Below are 18,331 nucleotides of genomic sequence, written 5' to 3'. Positions count from 1 at the left end.
TGAAACTCTATACTTTGAAAAAAAAAATGGGAAAAATCTAGATTTCTTGTCATTCCCTATGCCCTTCATCCATTTCCTACTTATGAATTTTAAATCCTATTATAAACTCATGTTATAGAAGTGATTACTCTAACTTATTTCTTTTTGTCAGCTTTTCTCTAACATACAGCAGAAATTCATCATGGATTTTCTTCTGTGAAGAAGAGACAAGAATAAAAATTCCACAACTCTTAAAAACACTCAGAAGATATGATCCATCCAAGGTGAAATAAAATTTCAATGCCATTATTTATCCTTGGGGGAAACGCTTAAAAGAAGATGTAATTTTGATTAAGAGGTTCTTGAAGCTCATCAAAACCATTTAAAATTCTAATCATTGTAAAGAATGAAATAAAAGTTCCATACCTGGAGACTCTTATAACTCTTCCTGTGTAAACTTCCAATTAAATAATTCTCTTTGAGGTTTGTAGCTTACAGAGGGATGGAACCTATAATGAGCTGTTTTTAAATGAGAAAATCTATTTTTCTGTGTTAGCAATTTCGGAGAGTTGAAAACCTGTAACTCAGAGTTCAAAAGCAGTTTACGCTAGAAATAAGCATAAATTTGTCATTTCTCTTTACTAGACAATGACTGCTTATTATTTTATATAAGTAGTATTTATTGTGTACCAACTGTATACCAGGCACTCCGGGCAGGGGGCCGGAGCAAAGGCAGGGGCCCTGGCTGCATGGTTCTTGCAGAATAGCTGCAGGAGACGGATGATGAAGGAAACCACTGCAGTTAAAGTGGGACCCGTGGGACCCCTTATCCTGGGGGAGCAGAGAGTGCTGCTAGAAGCACTCAGCATTCCCCCCACCCCCCGCCCTGTGCTGGAAGGGCCCCTGCAGGAAGTGGCCTTTTGTCTGAGTTCTGTAGGATGAGTCAGAGGTAGGGGGAGTGTTCCAGGCAGAGGAAGCAATTTTGGGGAGGGTTTGGGGCTACGTAAAGTCAATCACTGTTTCTGTTGGGAAAGCCCAGGTTATAACCGGATGATGTTTTGGCTTTCTTTAAACTTGAGATAAGCAGAATTGGCCGTTTCTGTTACCCCTAGAAACTTGCACCTCCTTTGTTCTGATGCCTACTCCAGAGGTGAATCATATTTAATGAGGATCTGGGGAACCAAAGGTGATCTTCTAGGTGTCTGCGTGGATTTTTGCTATAGATGCAAAAAGTAGGGCAACGGTGATCGTTAGATTGATTTCTCAAACACTAGAAAGTTTGTTGCTGTAATACAAACCACAAATCTCATTATATTTAAATACTGGAAGCAGCCATGAGTGCTCTTCATGCATTTATTTTTGGGAAGGTTCAGATGTAATTGGATGAGAAGATTATTAGGTTAAAACAATAATTCCTTCAAAGAGAAGAATTATGAGTGTGACTCATCCAGTCTTTTCTGATGATGCGAGCCAGCCACTATGGACTTTTTCCATGTTTTATATAAAAGATTTGTTAGGATTTTATGTTTCCTTTTGACTTGAGAAAAACTCCCAGATCTTTTTTAAAATGTAGGGGTTTTCACCTCCTCTCAGTGTTTGTTTCACCTGGAGATTATTTTTCCATTATCCATAGCTCTAACTCTGTACAGAAGAAGATGGTGACGCACTGTGCTTTTTAATGAAAATTGGAGTGTTAAATTTAAAAGTTCAAAGGAAGTTCATGAAAGCAAGTACAGAACAGAGGTAAAATAGGGTGTTTTCTCCCGCTTTTCTGAGCACTTCCATTTGAAAAAAAAATATCTAGGTTGCTTCATTTCTTTTGAAGCTAGCATTGAATTAGCTTAAACCAGTGTGGTTTTTTCCTCCCTACTATTTGAAATTCTAGGAAAAAAGTATAAAGCAAACCTGTCTTTGATATTGACATGAATAAACAACATTAAAATCAGGATTATTTAATGTGTTAGGGTGCCAGGTATTTTGTTTGATTCAATTCTGACATTTTCTCCCTGTAATAACTTCCAGTAATTCTTACTAATGCAACTTAATGCTGTTATACAATATTTTAAATGGGAAAAAACTTTATTAAAGTAATCAATCTTTATAAAATTTCCTTTCTGGGTGATTCCTAAAAATTGCCATATTCTTTTTTGAAGACTTTCTTTTTCTCCCCCACGGGATGCTTTTAATATAAGTGTGCATTTGCTGAAGCATCTTGACTTTTTTGAATTATTTTTAATAGAGGTGAAACGCAGGTGTTGGTAAAGAGTAATTGTAAGATATTAATAGAACATTGTCTAAGTTGTTCTTTTAAAGTTTATCTTGATGATAATTGTCCTCTTAACAAAGCATAGTCATTAAAAAGATGCAGGAGTGCTTTTTTTCCAAATTATATATTGATTGCTCCCTTAAAGTAATTTGCAGTATAACTCTCTCCCACAAAAATATTTAATGACAATCTTGTATACTAGATAATAGCTGAATGTTGCTATTAGGGGATGTAATATAAAAACATATGTTTCATAAAATTGTTTGAAACAAAGTGTTGTAACAGTGACAGATTAGTGAGAAAGGTGCTTATTTCCTTTAAGCCAGCTGTATTGCCATGATATGTTAAATGTGGGGATTTTCATATTGGTCAAGATTGAGTAAACAGCTAATTATTGATTTTTTTGGAAACAAAAAGGTTGAATTTTCTGTGTCAAGCTGAAGTCATTTGCTTTGTGATCATTCCTTAATATATTACTAGGCAAAGTATCAAGAACAAAATTGCCATATAGGTCTGTGACTCTAAATAGCAGTTATACTCATGACTGTCATACATGTTCAGGGACGGCCTGTTGCTGAATTGGTTGAAACTAGAGCTCTGGGAGGTATTTAGGATAAACCACAAGGAGAAGAGGATTCTTAAGAAATAGTACCTTACATTTCTGTGTTTTTATTTTCTGATAATTTTCTTAGTGTGGTGGTGATGGTAGGGTAAGAGAGAGAAAGTATGACATTTCTAGAACTTAGGGTACTTGATTTAAATTATATGCTTTAGTTTTTTCAGTAGGGGAGAGTTGTCTTCTAAATCTCTCCTGAGCTTGCTGCATTCATTCAACAAAAAATTATTGAACACCCATCACATGTTAGTCCTACTGGGGATACAGCAGTGAACAAATGAACACCATTCCTGTCCACAAAGAGTGGACATTCTTGTTGCAGGGAAGATAGGCAATAAACAAAAATGCAAATAAATATAGGTCAGATGGAAATAGGGACTATGGAGGAATATAAAGCAGAATAAGGGGGACAAGGGTTGACTTGGGGTGGGCTTACTCATTTAGTTAGGTGCACAAGGAATACCACTCAGGTCATATTTGAGCAGAATGCAAAGGAACTGGGGGTGTGAGCTGGGTGCGCCCTCTTCCTAAATCAAACTGCCCACTTAATACCTCCACTTATAAGAACTTCAAAATCAAGCTGTTCAAAACTGAATTAATGCCCCTTTAAACCTCTTCCATCTTCAGTCTTCCTTGTCTCAGAAAAGCATCACAGTCTTTTCAGTTGCTTAGCTAAAAACACCTAGGATTCATGATTGAAGTCTCTTTTTAGCTCAATCCCATGTTGTCATATCTGGTTGAGTCTATCTCCAAAATATATATCTTATCCATCTTCTCTCCATATTTAATAATATCCCCTGGTCCAGGCTGCAGTCTGCTCTTGCTTTATTCAAGCCTCCTAACAGGTCTTCTGGTTTCCACTCTTGCCACCCTAATAACCTAACCTCTCTGTAATTCATTAGATCATATTGCTCACTGCTCAGAATCTTCCAGTTGTTTCCTGTTACTCATAGGATATTTTCACTGGGTATAGCATCCTAGGCTGTAGTAATTTTCTTCCATCACTGCAGAGCTGGCATTTCATTGCCTTTCAGCTTCCATTGTTTCTCTTGAGGAGTCAACTGCCAATCTTGGTTTTGCTCCTTTGGGAGAAATGTATCATCCCCCTCACTCCAGCCAGCCCCCATCCCCATGGCTGCTTTTAAGATGTTCTCTGTCTTTGATTTCCGGCAGTTTTACTATTATGTGTCTATGTGTGGTTTTCTTTGTATTTGTCTTGATTGGAGTATGTGGAGCTTCTTGAATTTACAGCTTGGTAATTTTTGCTAGTTTTAGAAAATTCTAAGCCAGTTTTTCTTTAAATATTGCTTCAGTTCTATTCTCTCCCTCCTCTCATTCAGGATTTCCAATTTCTTGTATTTAAACCTTTCACTAGGTCCCATGTTTCTCTTAAGTTCTTTTCTGTATTTTCCTTCTTTTTAAATTTTCTGTGCATCAATGTAGATATTTTTTTACTGACCACCTTTCCAGTTCAGTATTCTGTTTTCCACTGTGTCTAATATCCTTTTGAATTCCTGACTTCAGTTATTGCATTATTCAGTTTTAGAATTTCCATTTGACTCTAGTTATTTTAGTTCCTTGGTAAAATTTTCTATCTTTTCATCTATTTTCTTAAACATGTTAATCCTTGTTATTTTAAAGTCACTGTGTGAGAGCTGCAAAATCTGTAAATCTCTATTGTTCATTTTTTTTTTCTCGTTGTTTTTGGATTGGTCTCATTTCTTGGCATGCCTGGCAATTTTTGACTAAAGGTCAGATGTTTTATGGGAAAAATTAAGGAAGTGGTGGATGATATCATCTTTCTACAGGAAGATTTAATATTCTTCTGGCTTGTAAATCTTGTCTGGGTAGATCTGTTTTCAGATTGCCTTTACTCCAAAGGTGTAGTCCCTCCAGGGCCTCAGCTGGAAGCTTGGGATATCTGTTAGAGCCATTTCACCTTTGCAAATCCCAGATTCCAGCCTTGGGCTCCTAGCACTACAGGAATGTTCAGTCTTTGCTCCACTTTTTTAACCTCTCACCTGCTGCTTTCTGCTTGGTTCTTGTTTATTTCCCTTGGCTTCTGTGTAGCTTAGGAGTTGAAGAAAAATTTCACATAGAATTTTGGGCTCATTTTTCTGGGATCCCCTTAAATCTCTACTGCCTTGGCATTCTCCAGCTCCAACCTCTGTCTTCTCAGCCAGTGGGACTGCAGATGTCCTCAGCTGCTACTTTCTGCTGCATCACTCTTCCCAGCTCTGAGAACCAGCACGTATCTTGAGGGGAAGAGAAGTGAACATGGGCTCACATGGACCGACTTCCCTCCTCTCTGGGAACTTAGCCTTTCATATCCTACCTGCCTTTATTGTGTTCTGATGCCTTCATTCATTTGCTTTATGCAAATTCTCCAGCTTTTATCATTGTTCTTGGTGGGAGGGACGGTCTGATCCAAGCCATTCTGTTGTGGCTGGAAGTGGATGTCTCCCATTATACTTAGAATAAAGTCTACACTCCTTTCCACCAGCACATAAAACTCATCCTGCTCTGTTCTGTGTTGTCTCTCTCTCTCTCTCATACCATGTTTGCCCATAACTAATATGCTGCAGCCACATTGGATTTTTTTTTTTTTCCATCAACTGTATCAAGTTTTTACCCATTAGTTTCTTAGAACCTTCTTCCCAGATTTTTGCATAGTTGGCTCCTTGACATTCTTCAATCTCAGTTCAGTCGTCGCCTCAGAAAGAGTGTTCCTTTTCTTTCCAGGGTAGTCCTCCACTCCCTCTGTTTTATTTTCATCATAGCAAATTCCAATCACTATCTGAAATTACCTTATTTACTTGCTTATTTTCTGTCTACCTCACTGTAGTGTAAGCTCTGTTCCCCCTGGTGTTTGGTAGATTCTCAATAAATATCCGTTGGATGGATGGATGAATGGATGGATGGATAAAATGAGCATTGATTCTGGAAGGAATTTTTCAAATTCTTCTTTGAAGATCTCATCGAGGAGTAAGAACTCTGTTTTACTTGCCTTAATAGTACATTGATATGGAATATTTGATAAAATACCACTTTTATACATTTATGGTATAATGATAACTAACTTTCTGTTCATATTGATGACCTGATTTTGAAATACTTTGTTTTATGTATAAAGATTGGGCTGTCTTTAGTATCATACTAGTGTTAATATATTTTTGTTCTAATTCTGTAAAATATATAACCCATGCTAGCTCTCTATCACCTAGAATATTTAATTAACTAAATAGGGAATTGTTTTCAGTCTTACCTGAAATTTCTTTTTTTTTTTTTTTTTATGACATTTTATATCTTGAACAGGAATGGTTTTTGGGAAAAGCATTACATGATGAAGAATCTACAATAATTCACCATTACGCCTTTTCTGAAAATCCTACAGCTTTTAAATATCCAGACTTTGCTGCTGGCTGGGCCCTTAGTTTTCCACTTGTAAACAAGTAAGACTTTATTAGACCTTTTTTGTTTGTGGGATGGGGGGTGGGGTATAACTGATGGACTTCAAATGAGTTTTCAGCCAGAGGCAGCGTGTGACAGAGAAGTGGACGTGGAGCCAGGGACCTGAGGCTTCTTATTTTCACTCTGTCATTTACTGGGCCCTTCAGATGTATGCCTTAACCTTTCTGGACATCCTTTTATTCACCTGCAAAATAAGGTGATAAGTTGTGAGATGAAGGGAGAGCATGTAAGTGCTTGAAACCTGTGCTTGTGTAAGCATCATCACCATTGCCGATGGACCTGGTTTGATGTAGATATCACTTTATTGCCAGTAAGAAAATGTGCGAGTCACATTCTTGGGGTTGGAGTGAATGGCTGATTAGATGCACAGGTGCAGATACTTAAACCTGGGCCAGGCAGCAGGGACAGCTACTGGAAGGCACTGTAGATAGCCCTGCCTAGATATATATAGGTATAATCACAATGATGCTTGTTTAGATGTGAAAAGGGAAGGCAATTAAGTTGTAATTTAGTTTATTGAGAGGCCCTTTCTAAATCTGATCACTTCAGATTCATTATGTGTTTTTGCCCTTTGTGGAATGGAAGGTTGATAAAGACCAATTGTGGTCTTTCTAGCTTCGAAGATGAAAAGGTTTCCATTACTTCTTAAACTAAGTGTCCTGTTCCTGGGTCTGGGGTCTTGAAAACCTTTCAGCCCATTGTAGATATTCCCAGGGTAGTATACAAGGATACCTTGCCGTTCACGGCTGGCCAAGACCTTTTGAATACTTTTTGAATGCTCCCTTCACATTTGATGGTTGCTTCCTTCCCAATGTAGAATCCCCCAAAGAAACAAATGCACAAAAATCTCCAATACTTTTTAGCCTTCCTTGCTGCTAGGGATTGGCTGCTATATTTAGGTTCTGTCAAGTAGATGAACCCTGCAAAATTCTTACTGGGAACCGAGTTACATGGGGAAGAAGACAAAGCCCAGGGGTCTCTGACTTGAGAGGTCTTGGCAGAAGAAGGGTAGTTTTAGGGGTGGCAGCTGAGACAGTGGCTTCCTGACGTCGTGGCTTCCTGACAGTGGCAGAGGCTGCAGCTCCTTGGCTGCCCAGTTCTGTGGTACAGGTCTGGGGGTGTTTCTTGGACTCTCAGCCTAGAGTCTCTTCACATTTCAATAATTTCGTGAGTTATCTGTATCCTCAACAAATGCATCTTTATGCTTAAACTAGCCAGAGAATGTTCTCTTGTCTCCAGCGAAGATCACTGACCCACGTACCTGCTGGTCAAGGCATGCCCTACTCCCAGCCTGCACCCAGCAGGCCTGGAAGGATCCACATGGTTTTCCCTCCTCTGTTCTTGTAGGTTGGGGAGGAAAGGGGAGGAAAGATGGGGAGGGAAGGGGAGGGAAGACGAGAAGGGATAGTCATCCTTTCCTTCTCACCCTCTGCTGGTTTGCCTGCCTCTGCTCTCTCTAGGGGAGAGAATACATTCTGTCCTTCAGCAGCCAAGGGTTATAGTTATTCTCAAGTTAAACAAACTTTGGTTTGCTGCAGCTTGAAGACCGGGAGCCCCCAGTGCACTGTCATTCACTCAGTGGGCATTTATCGAGTAGTCATTTTGGCCAGGCTTGGGGGGAGAGGCTGGCAATACAAAGATGTGTAGTGGAGAAGAGAGATGTGGAAACAGAGGGTCATGAAATGTGGGGTAAGTGCTTTTAAGGAGCTGTGCTTGGTACTCTAGGAAAAGGAGGTTTCACTGTATTCTGGTGGGCACGTCTGGAAAGTTTCACAGAGAAAATGCCCTTGAGTTTGGTCTTAAAGAAGAAAGGTTTGCCAAGTCAGGGTCATGAAGGCAAATGGGCAGCAGTGTGCTCAGGGTAGAAGAAGTCAATACTGAGAAGGGGGTGGTGGAGGGGAATGGCAGGGTCTTAGGGCAGGGTAAGAAATCTGGGACTTTATCCTACCTGGGAGAGGAGCTATTGAAGATTTTTTTTAACATGTTCCTGTGGTAGCATATAGAACATAATATTTGCCATTTTAGCATTTTTAAGTGTACAATTCAGTGGCATTAATACATTCACAGTGTTGTGCTACCATCGCCACCATCCGTTAGTAAAACTTTTCCATCACCCCAAACAGAGACTCAGTACCCAGGGAGCAATACCTGCCCGTTCCTCCTTCCCTCGACTCCTGAGAGGCTCTAATCCACTTCCTGTCTCTGTGGATTTGCTTACTCATGATATTTCATTTAAGTGAAATCATACAATATTGGTCCTTTTGTGTCTGGCTTATTTCACTGAGCATAATGTCTTCAAGGTTCATCCATGTTGTCGCAGGTATCAGCATTATTCCTTTTCATGCCAAATGATTTTCCATTGTGTGGAAAGACATCTTTTGCTTATCCAGTCACCTGTGGATGGACACTTGGCTGTTTCTACCTTTGTTTATTGTGAATACTGCAGCTATGAGCATTGCTGTGCAAATATGCTTGAGTTCCTGTTCTCAGTTCTTTGGGGAATATGCATATATAGAAGTAGGAATATTGGCTGTATGACAATTTTATGTTTAACTCTTTGAGGAACTGCTGAACTGTTTTCCCAGGCAGCTGCACCATTTTGCATTTCCACCAGCCATGTGGGAGGGTTCCAGTTTCTCTACATCCCTGCCAACCATTGTTATATATATTTTTAATGATAGCTGTCTTAGTTGGTATAAAGTGGTTTGGGCCATTAAAGATTTTTAAAGCCAGGAAGTGACCTTGAAAAAGTAAAATAAAACAACTTCTTCCCCAAACTATACCATCCCCCCCCCGCCCCCATGGCTAAAAATTCCACCTGCTATAATTCATTGGGGTTATTAAGAGTAAGGGACTGCAAAGTAGCGAATTTTTTTTCTGTCATGCAAGCTTTTTTCTTTTCTCTGTCCTTTATATATATATATTTATATATATATTTAATATATATAATTATTTAGTGTAAGGGTTATCAGGAGTCAATAAACTTTATGGCTTTTATTTTTAGAGACATAGTATTATTTTATTTGCACATGTTGAAACGACTGCTGTATTTACAACAAACCTTGCATTCACTTATTGGTCAGTACATAAGGGCATCTACAGAGTCCTTTCTCTCAAGAAAATTAAATTCCTATTTTTCCTTGTAATTTGCATTTTTATCTGTTTTCAAACATTGGCAAGTCCCAAAGATTATGTTATTTGATACTTCTTACAGTTTTAAAACAATAAAATTGTCTCTTTTTCTAGGCTTACCAGGAGGCTAAAGAGTGAATCCCTGAAATCCGACTTTACAATAGATTTAAAGCATGAGGTATGTCCTGTTCTGTTTGGTGAAAAGTTTTAATAATCAAGAATTCATGTCTTTTGCTAGAAAAGGGGTTCTGTATTCCCAAACAGTACATTCCCCCCACCCCATCCATTTCCTCTCAGCAAGGTAGTTTTCCCAGCACCCTGTGAATTAGGTCCTTCTGTTTTAAGCTCATTTTAGTCTGTAGGTGGAGAAGTAGCAGTGAAAAAGAGGGCATCTCCTGTTTCTTGATTCTTCATTTTTAAAACTAGGTGACAGAGAGGGAAGCTAAAGTAAACTATGGACTGTAGTTAATAGTATAATTATAATAATATTTTTTCATCAGTTGTAAAAAGGGCATCACACTAATGCAAAATGTCATAACAGGGAAAACTGTGTGTGTTGGGGGGGGAGGAGAGGGTGTTATATGGGAACTCTATACTTTCTGCCTGAATCTTCCATAAACCTACTATTGCTCTAATTAAAAAAAGAAAAAAAACACAAAACACTGAAAAATCTAGGTGGCCAGGTGCAAAGGTAGATTTCTAGAAACACATGCAAGTGTCACTGACAGTACCGCTGGGTTCCCTGGGTGCCCCGGCCCTGCCTTGGGCTCTCGTGTCTCGGCTCCCCCCGGAGCAGAATTGACAGGCAGCCCTGCACGTGTGTGGGGCCATCCCTGGGCACCTGCGGCCAGTTACCCTGGAGCTGGGTGGCAGGTGTCTCTTTGTTGATCATCCCTGAATCATCATTAAAAAGGTCTCATTTGCATTTCATTCCTCAGCACGCCTGACTGCCTAAAGCAGACATATTTCACACGGTGCAGGGAACTGTCTCGGGAAATTTATGTAAGTCTCCAAATGTAACGCAGTCCCGTGATGCCGGCGGCCTTCCCGTCGGGAAAAGGGCACATGCAAGCCTTTGTAACTTCCTGGTATTTTAAAATTACGGAACAGCTTATTTGAGGCGAGAGATACTTTTTTTTAAAAAATCATCCTTCATTTCCACAAAAAAGGAAAGGGCGACCAGTTGAAAACGAGTGCTTGGCTACATGCCTCTGCTGGAAAGCCAGCTCTGGAATAGATACCCAGGTTTGGAAATCCAGTAAATGTTGAAGGCGTACAAAAGAGTGTTTCTAACATATGCAAGGGTTATTAAAATCAATCAACAAAATACCTGTACAGCCACCACTTGGCTTCTCCCCAGTCCTACCCTCTTCCTTCTTCCTGGAGTAGCCACTTTTTTGAACTCTCTATTTTCCCATACTTTTCTTCATATTTTATGACATACAAATGTATCTCTTAATAGTACATTATGTAGCTCTGCATGCTTTGGGACTTTATACAGCAGGATTGTCCCATGATCGGGACTCATCCCTGCTGGTGCACGTGGTTTTCACCCATCATCCCTTTATGCAGTAGTGCCCTGTGTGACTGTCCCACACGGTGTTTGTCCATTTTCCTGTTAGGGGACTTCTGGGTTGCCACCAGGTTTTTTGCTAATATACAATCTTTGCTTCTATGAGTATTTTTGACATGTGTCCTGATGATCATTTGCAAGAGGACTTCAACTTTTTTGACTGCCCCACTTAAAAAAAATACATTATTTCTCATTGTGAGCCAGTGTATCTGTATGCATTATTAAGTTTTATTATTTATCTCTGATTTAGTAGTGTTCTGGTCTATTGGATGATCATATTCTGAAGTATCTTTAGACTTGCTCTGTGGCCTAGCTCATGTTCAGTACTCATAAACAGAGAGGGTGTCTGTTCTCTAATTTGGGGGCATAATGTTCTCTTTATAGCGATTGGACTAAGAAGGTGTTAGTTGTATTAGTCAGGTCTTTTCCCTCCCTCCTTCTCTTCCCTTTCCCCTTCTTTCCTCTTCCCCCCTCCCTCATTTTGTCTGCTTGGTTTTATCATTTATGAAGGTAAGAATATGACAGTTTCCCATAATGATAGTGGGTTTGACAGTTTCTTCTTGTGGAACTGCCAACCCTTGCTTTTTACACTCAGGCTATGTTAATTTGGTGCATATGAGTTTATAATTACGATTAGTAAGCTTAGGAAGTTATATTGTGTACACTAAGAAACTTCTGAGTGACTTTATTTCTAATAATGCTCTTTACCTTCAAGTTTATTTTGTTCATGTGAATGTAGTTTTCTTTTGGTGTTTGCTTCTTAGTCTATTTTCTGTCTTTTTCTTTCAACCTTTCTGTATTGTTATCTTTTAAATATGTCTCTTTCCAAGAGAACATAACTTTTTTTTTCCTCCCAGTTTGACAATCTTTGTCTTTAAACCAGAAAGCAAATTTTCATTCATGTTGGTTGTGATTATTAGTATATTTGTATTTCTTTCCACAACCTGATTTTATGCTTTTTCCCCATTTTTTTCTTTTCTTCTTTTTAAACTTTCATGGCTGCTTTTAGATTTTTTAAAAAAATGTGTCACATTTTTTTCTTCTCTTCCATTTTGGAAATTCAGTCTCAATGTCTTTATTAGTTATTTTAAATATTTTAACATGCATTCATAACCTATCAGTGTCTAATCAATATCTTGATAATTTAAGGGCCTTAGAATAGTTTAACTGTTGATCTCACTCCCAACTTATATGCTATTATTGTCCAGTATTTTTCTTATTCTTTTTTTAAATGCTGCTAATTAGATATTATCATTATTTTATGCAGTTAACATTTGTATTACCATAACCATGTATTTGCCAATGTCTGCTCATCATTCCTTCTTGCTTCTTAGACCTTCCCATCAGGATCATTTTGTTCCTCCTGAAGTACATCCTTCAGGGTATCCTGTAGTGAGGTAGTAAATTCTCTGTTTTGTTTTTTTTTTTTTTCTCTTTAAAGATATTTATGCCAACTTTGCTCTTGAAAGACGGTTACATTGTTTATATGATTCTAGGTTTCAGGTATTTTCTCTCATTTTAGTGGTGTTATTTCACTATCATTCCTTGCTAGTACTGCCATTAAGCAAAATACCAGAAATGGATTGGCATTTATAAAGGGAGTTAATTTGGTTACAAGGTTACAGACCTAAGGCCATAAAAGTATCCAAACCAAGGTGTCGACAGTAGGGTACCTTCACAGAACAACGGCCATTGGCATCTGAAAAACCTGTGTTTGCTCGGAAGGCACGTGGCTGGCATCTGTTTGCTCCCAGGTGGCATTTCAAAATGGCGTTCTCCAAAATGTCTAAGCATCAGCGTCAGGGGTCCGCAACTCCAGGCATCTCTGAGCTAAGCCAGCAAGCGTCTGGGTCTGTGCCAGCATTTTTAAAGGACTCCAGTTAACTAGTCAAGACCCACGCCGAGTGGGTGGGGCCACACCTCCATGGAAATAATCTAATCCAAATTTTCACCTGCAGTTGGGTGAGTCACATCTCCATGGAAGCAACCTAATCCCAGTATCCCACATGATTGGATTAAAGAACATGGCTTTTTCTGGGGGACATAATATATACAAACCAGCACAAACTGTTATTGCTGGAGTGCTGAGAAATCAGCCATCTCTCCAATTGTGTGTCCTTCATAGATAATCTGTTGTTTCTCTCGGGCTGCTTTGAAATTCCTACTTTGTCTTTGGTGTTCTGCCGTTTCACTCTGATGTGTCTAGGTGTGGACTCTCTTTTTTAATCCTGTTGTGGTTCTTTGGGCATTTCTATAATAGATTGTTATTGTCCAATATTCTGTTATCTCCTTCTAGAGTGTTAGGTGTACACAAGAGGTATGAACTTTGGTTTTACATTGTTCATCTTTCTTTCTTGTTGTGCTGCATTTTAGATCACTTTCAGGGCTTTGTCTTTTAGGTTTCTAATTTTTTATTGAGCTGTGCCTGATATGCTATTTATGCTAACCAATAACTTTTTCATTCTATTTATTATATTTTTCATTTCTAGAAGTTCTATTTGGTTCTTTTTCAAATCTGTTTTACTTTTTGTATAATCTCTTTTAATTTTCATGTTTTAAAGTTTTTCTTTTATTTATAAAACATGTTGAACATAGTCATTTTATATTCAGTGTTTGATAACATCAATTCCTTATGAAGTCTTTTGGATTTGATTAAATTGTGTCTGCTGACTCTTGCTTATTATTATTTATTTGTATTTTAGTGATTTTTTTCCTAAGTACCCTTGTTCCTTTGGAATTGTATCTGTGGCAATTTTCCAAGGCCTATATTAAAGTTGTGAGTTCCCCCAGAAAGCCTTTGTGTTTTCTTCTGCCTGCTGCTCACAGGTTATATGAATTTGAGTCCACTCTAAAGTACTCTGAGGTATTTATGCACCACACAGGTGGCAGAAATCAGGAGGACCAGCTTTTGGTTAGGAAATCTCAGAGGAGATCCTCCACCCCCACACACACACCATTTAGCTCCCAGGTCCCACTTTACGTGGCAATGGGCTGTTAGACACCCTTCACGTTGCATCACCTTACTTTCCCAGGCTGCCATAACAAGGTACCAGCAGAAATCCTTCATCTCACCCTTCTGAAGGCTGAAGTCCAGATCAAAGCGTCAGCAGCTGGGCTTCCGCTCAGAGGAGATCTCTGCCTCCTGCCTCTCCCCAGGCTCTGGCCAGTGCCTGACACTCCCTGGCATCTGTGGCTTGTGGCGGCCTCACTGCACCACGGCCTCTGTGCCGGTTTGAATGTATTGTGTCCCCCAAATGCCATTATCTTTGTGGTCTTGTGGGACAGACGTTTTGGTGCTGGTTAGATTTGCTTGGAATGTGCCCCGCCCAGCTGTGGGTGGTGACTCTGGTGGGATACTCCCATGGAGGCGTGGCCCCACCCATTCAGGGTGGGCCTTGATCAGTGGAGCCATATAAAACATGCTGACTCAAAGAGACGGGACGGAGTGCAGCTGTGAGTGACGTTTTGAAGAGGAGCAAGCTTGCTAGAGAGGAACGTCCTGGGAGAAAGCCATTTTGAAACCAGAACTTTGGAGCAGACACCAGCCATGTGCCTTCCCAGCTAACAGAGGTTTTCTGGACGCCATTTGCCATCCTCCAGTGAAGGTACCTGATTACTGATGTGTTACCTTGGACACTTTATGGCCTTAAGACTGTAACTGTATAGCCAAATAAACCCCCTTTTTATAAAAGCCTATCCATCTCTGGTGTTTTGCATTCTGCAGCATTAGCAAACTAGAACAGATTTTGGTACCAGAGAAGTGGGGTGCTTTTGCTGCTGAGTTTGCAAATACCAAACATGTTGGAATGGCTTTTTAAATGGATAATGGGGAGTTTCTGGAGGAGTTGTGAGGAGCTTGATAGAAAAGGCCAAAACTGCTTTAAAGAGACTGTTTATGGAAATATGGACTCCAAAGATACTTCTGATGAGGCCCTGAGCAGAAATGATGAATGTGTTGTTGTAAACTGGAAGAAAGGTGATCCTTGTTTTAAAGTGGCAGAGAATTTGGCAAAATTGAGTCCTGGTGTCATATGGAAGGAAGAATCTGGAAGCAACAACCTGGAATACTTGGCTGAGGAGATCTCCAGACTACATGTGGAGGATGTATCCTGGCTTCTCCTTGCAGCTTATAGTAAAATGCGAGCAGAGAGAGATAAACTTAGAACTGAACTCTTGGGTTCAAAGAAACCAGAAGCTGATGGCTTGGAAAATTACGAGCTTCCAGGGGGTGGAATTCCAGAAGCTACAGCCCAACGTGAGGATGTAACCAAACATGGAACCCAGCCACCATTTCAGTACAAGCCAAGATTGGAGATGGAATTATCCAGAAAGGATTTGTGGAAAGTCCTATTGTCCGATGGCTTTGACCCCTGTATGCTTCATACAAAGCCAACAGAATTTTTGCGAGATCTTTATAGACAGAGCCATTGCTGGTCTGGACTGGAGGAGACAGACAAGGAAAAAATTAAAGGAAAAATCTCTTCAAAGACAGAGCCATGGAAGTTGAGGTCTGGAGTCAGGAGGTCTCGGGCTGGGAGAGCGGAACAGCCCACATGCATGGAAAGGGTGAGTTTGCCCTGGAGGTCGAGGGTGGGCCTTCCGCCTCGATGCTCTGGAAGAGTTCTGCCACCCGAGGTCCCAAAGAGGTTGGAGCACATTTCCAGGGAATTGGGGAGAGCCTGGCTGCCACCACACTGTTCTGAAGGGGTTCAGCATGTGCCCTGGAGATGGAAGGGAATCCGGGAGCTGCCCCGATGTTTGAGGAGGGTGGGGCCGAGAAGGTGGTCTCCCCAATGTGTGGGTATGTTGGATCACTCACCTAAGCATTTGGAGAGGAAAGGGCTGCCACAAAGGCCCTTGGGAAGGGCTAGACTCCCGCTCTCTCAAGCCCCAAGGATGCAACATTGTTCTGTAAATGACTTTCAGACTTTGAAATCTAATGGAGTTTGTCCTGCAGGTTTTAGGAACTGCTTTGGTCCTGTTAACCCTGTTTTCCTTACTCTTTCTCCTTATGACAATGGGAATGTTTATCCTATGCATGTCCTTCCTTTGTATATTGGAAGCATATAACTTGTTCTAAGTCCACAGATCCAAAGCTAAAGGAGAATTGCACCTTAGGACCCACCACGCCTGTAATTGATTTTGATGGGATCTTGTACTTAACTTTTGTAACTGAAATGGTTTAAGTTTTTGTGATATTGTGATGAAATGAATGTATTTTGTATTTGGAAAGATCATGTCATTTTGGGGTCCAGGGGGTGGAATGTGCCAGTTTGAATGTATTGTGTCCCCCAAATGCCATTATCTTTGTGGTCTTGTGGGACAGACATTTTGGTGCTGGTTAGATTTGCTTGGAATGTGCCCCACCCAGCTGTGGGTGGTGACTTTGGTGGGATACTCCCATGGAGGTGTGACCCCACCCATTCAGGGTGGGTCTTGATCAGTGGAGCCATATAAATGAGCTGACTCAAAGAGACTGGATGGAGTGCAGCTGTGAGTCACGTTTTGAAGAGGAGCAAGCTTGCTAGAGAGGAACGTCCTGGGAGAAAGCCATTTTGAAACCAGAACTTTGGAGCAGACGCCAGCCACGTGCCTTCCCAGCTAACAGAGGTTTTCTGGACGCCATTTGCCATCCTCCAGTGAAGGTACCTGATTACTGATGTGTTACCTTGGACACTTTATGGCCTTAAGACTGTAACTGTATAGCCAAATAAACCCCCTTTTTATAAAAGCCAATCCGTCTCTGGTGTTTTGCATTCTGCAGCATTAGCAAACTAGAACAGCCTCCCTCACAGGCTGTGTCGCTCTGTACCTGTCTCCGTCTTCCTAACCATGTCCAGATCTCCCCAGTGTATGGGGACTCCAGTCGTATTGGGTTAGGACCCAGCCGGATTCAGTTTGGACTCATTTTAACTAATAACATCTCCAAAGATCCTATTTGCAAATAATGTCCCATTCACAGAACTAGGGGTTGGGACTGGACATGTCCTTTGGGGGGTCACAGCTCAATCTATAACAGGGTCACAGGCTTTATTAACTCCTTCCAGAAACTGAGTGTCACCAGGGCTCAGCTGATACTGCTGGGGAAAACCACCCTGGCTGCTCTTTTCCTCTCAGGATTCTCACGTTCACATTGTTTTTGTCCTGCACAGGCTTTGTACTGTCATGCTGGCTTAGCTCTATCCTTAAAATGATCTTAAAAACATTTTATTCTGTCCTTTTGGATGTTTTCATTGAGTCAGCTGTTCAGGACGTCTATTACCATACTGCAGGAAACCAGCGTTGTGGACTACTCTTATGTCTCTGTGCTGTTCTAGAATATGTTCTTCCTAAAAGTTCTTATGACCACTTTGGAATTCTTTGGAGTCTGGATTATTAATTTATAGTTTATTGTTTATTGTTAAAAAATTAGATTGATCCACATGATGTCAGTTACCATTTTTGTAGGTTAAAAACACAAACCCTGCTGAATATTGACAAATTGATACGATTTGACCTCATACTGCCTATAAAGGTGTGTTCTGCTGCCTCTTGAGGTATTCTGTCCGATCTTGTACTTGGGGTGGTGGCTGAGTTCCTTCCTTCATTCTGGTCTCCTGTGCCTTGACAGATTGCCCTCTACATCTGGGACAAAGGCCACGGGCCTCCCCTCACGCCGGTGCCTGAGCTTTGTACAGATGGTGTGGACCCCAGCTGTGCCACCACATGCCAGTCTCTGCTGCCACTTTGTGTAAGTGATTGAGGAAAAAACGTCCTGTGAATCCAAGGAAGACTCACATGCTGTGCAGAAGGCTGTGCTAGCCTTTACCTTCTAAACCTGGCACATGTGCTCTGTGCCGGGCTACTACCCCATGTCAGGTTTCCACTGACAGCACCCCTATAACGTGGCCTCTGCTGGTCACTCCATTTTCAAATGAGAAGAGAGAGGCTTCGAAGTTAAGTGCTAGCTCAAGGGTCACACAGCTTGTGGGAGGGTCGTGGGATTTGGGGTGACAGTCTCATCCCAGAGTCTATATATTGTTCTGTCTGCCACAGCTCTGCTAATTCAGTGTGCCCAGAGTCATGTTTTTTTGATGACGTGGCATAAGTCCATTGGAATTTCTATTTCATTTCCTAGAAAGGCTTTTTGAAGAATTTCCAGTTACTCACGAGCCTTCTCCACAAGCCCATCCCCTTGGTTCTCTCCTCCAGGGGCCCTGCCTTCGAGCCCTGAGACTACGCAGAACATTCAGAATGAACCCATTAGGGAAGACCCTGGGTCCAGACCCCAGAATGAGCCTGAAGACCCCTGAAA

General features: G+C 40.8%; 1 protein-coding gene across 3 annotated transcripts in view; it reads left to right on the top strand.

Moving 5' to 3' along the window:
* Positions 1-18,331, top strand: part of B3GLCT (beta 3-glucosyltransferase) — a 112,805-nt gene that overhangs the window by 48,264 nt on the left and 46,210 nt on the right. For all 3 annotated transcript variants that reach the window (XM_037799994.1, XM_037799995.1, XM_037799996.1), the window contains 4 exons: positions 152-263; positions 6,177-6,313; positions 9,579-9,642; positions 17,648-17,767. In XM_037799994.1, the coding sequence (XP_037655922.1) occupies positions 152-263; positions 6,177-6,313; positions 9,579-9,642; positions 17,648-17,767 (433 nt within the window). The remainder of the gene's footprint in view (positions 1-151; positions 264-6,176; positions 6,314-9,578; positions 9,643-17,647; positions 17,768-18,331) is intronic.

Source organism: Choloepus didactylus, chromosome 12 (assembly GCF_015220235.1).
Source record: "Choloepus didactylus isolate mChoDid1 chromosome 12, mChoDid1.pri, whole genome shotgun sequence".
Taxonomy (NCBI): domain Eukaryota; kingdom Metazoa; phylum Chordata; class Mammalia; order Pilosa; family Megalonychidae; genus Choloepus; species Choloepus didactylus.
Note: the sequence above shows the minus strand (reverse complement) of the source record. Positions and strands in the feature narration are given on the sequence as shown.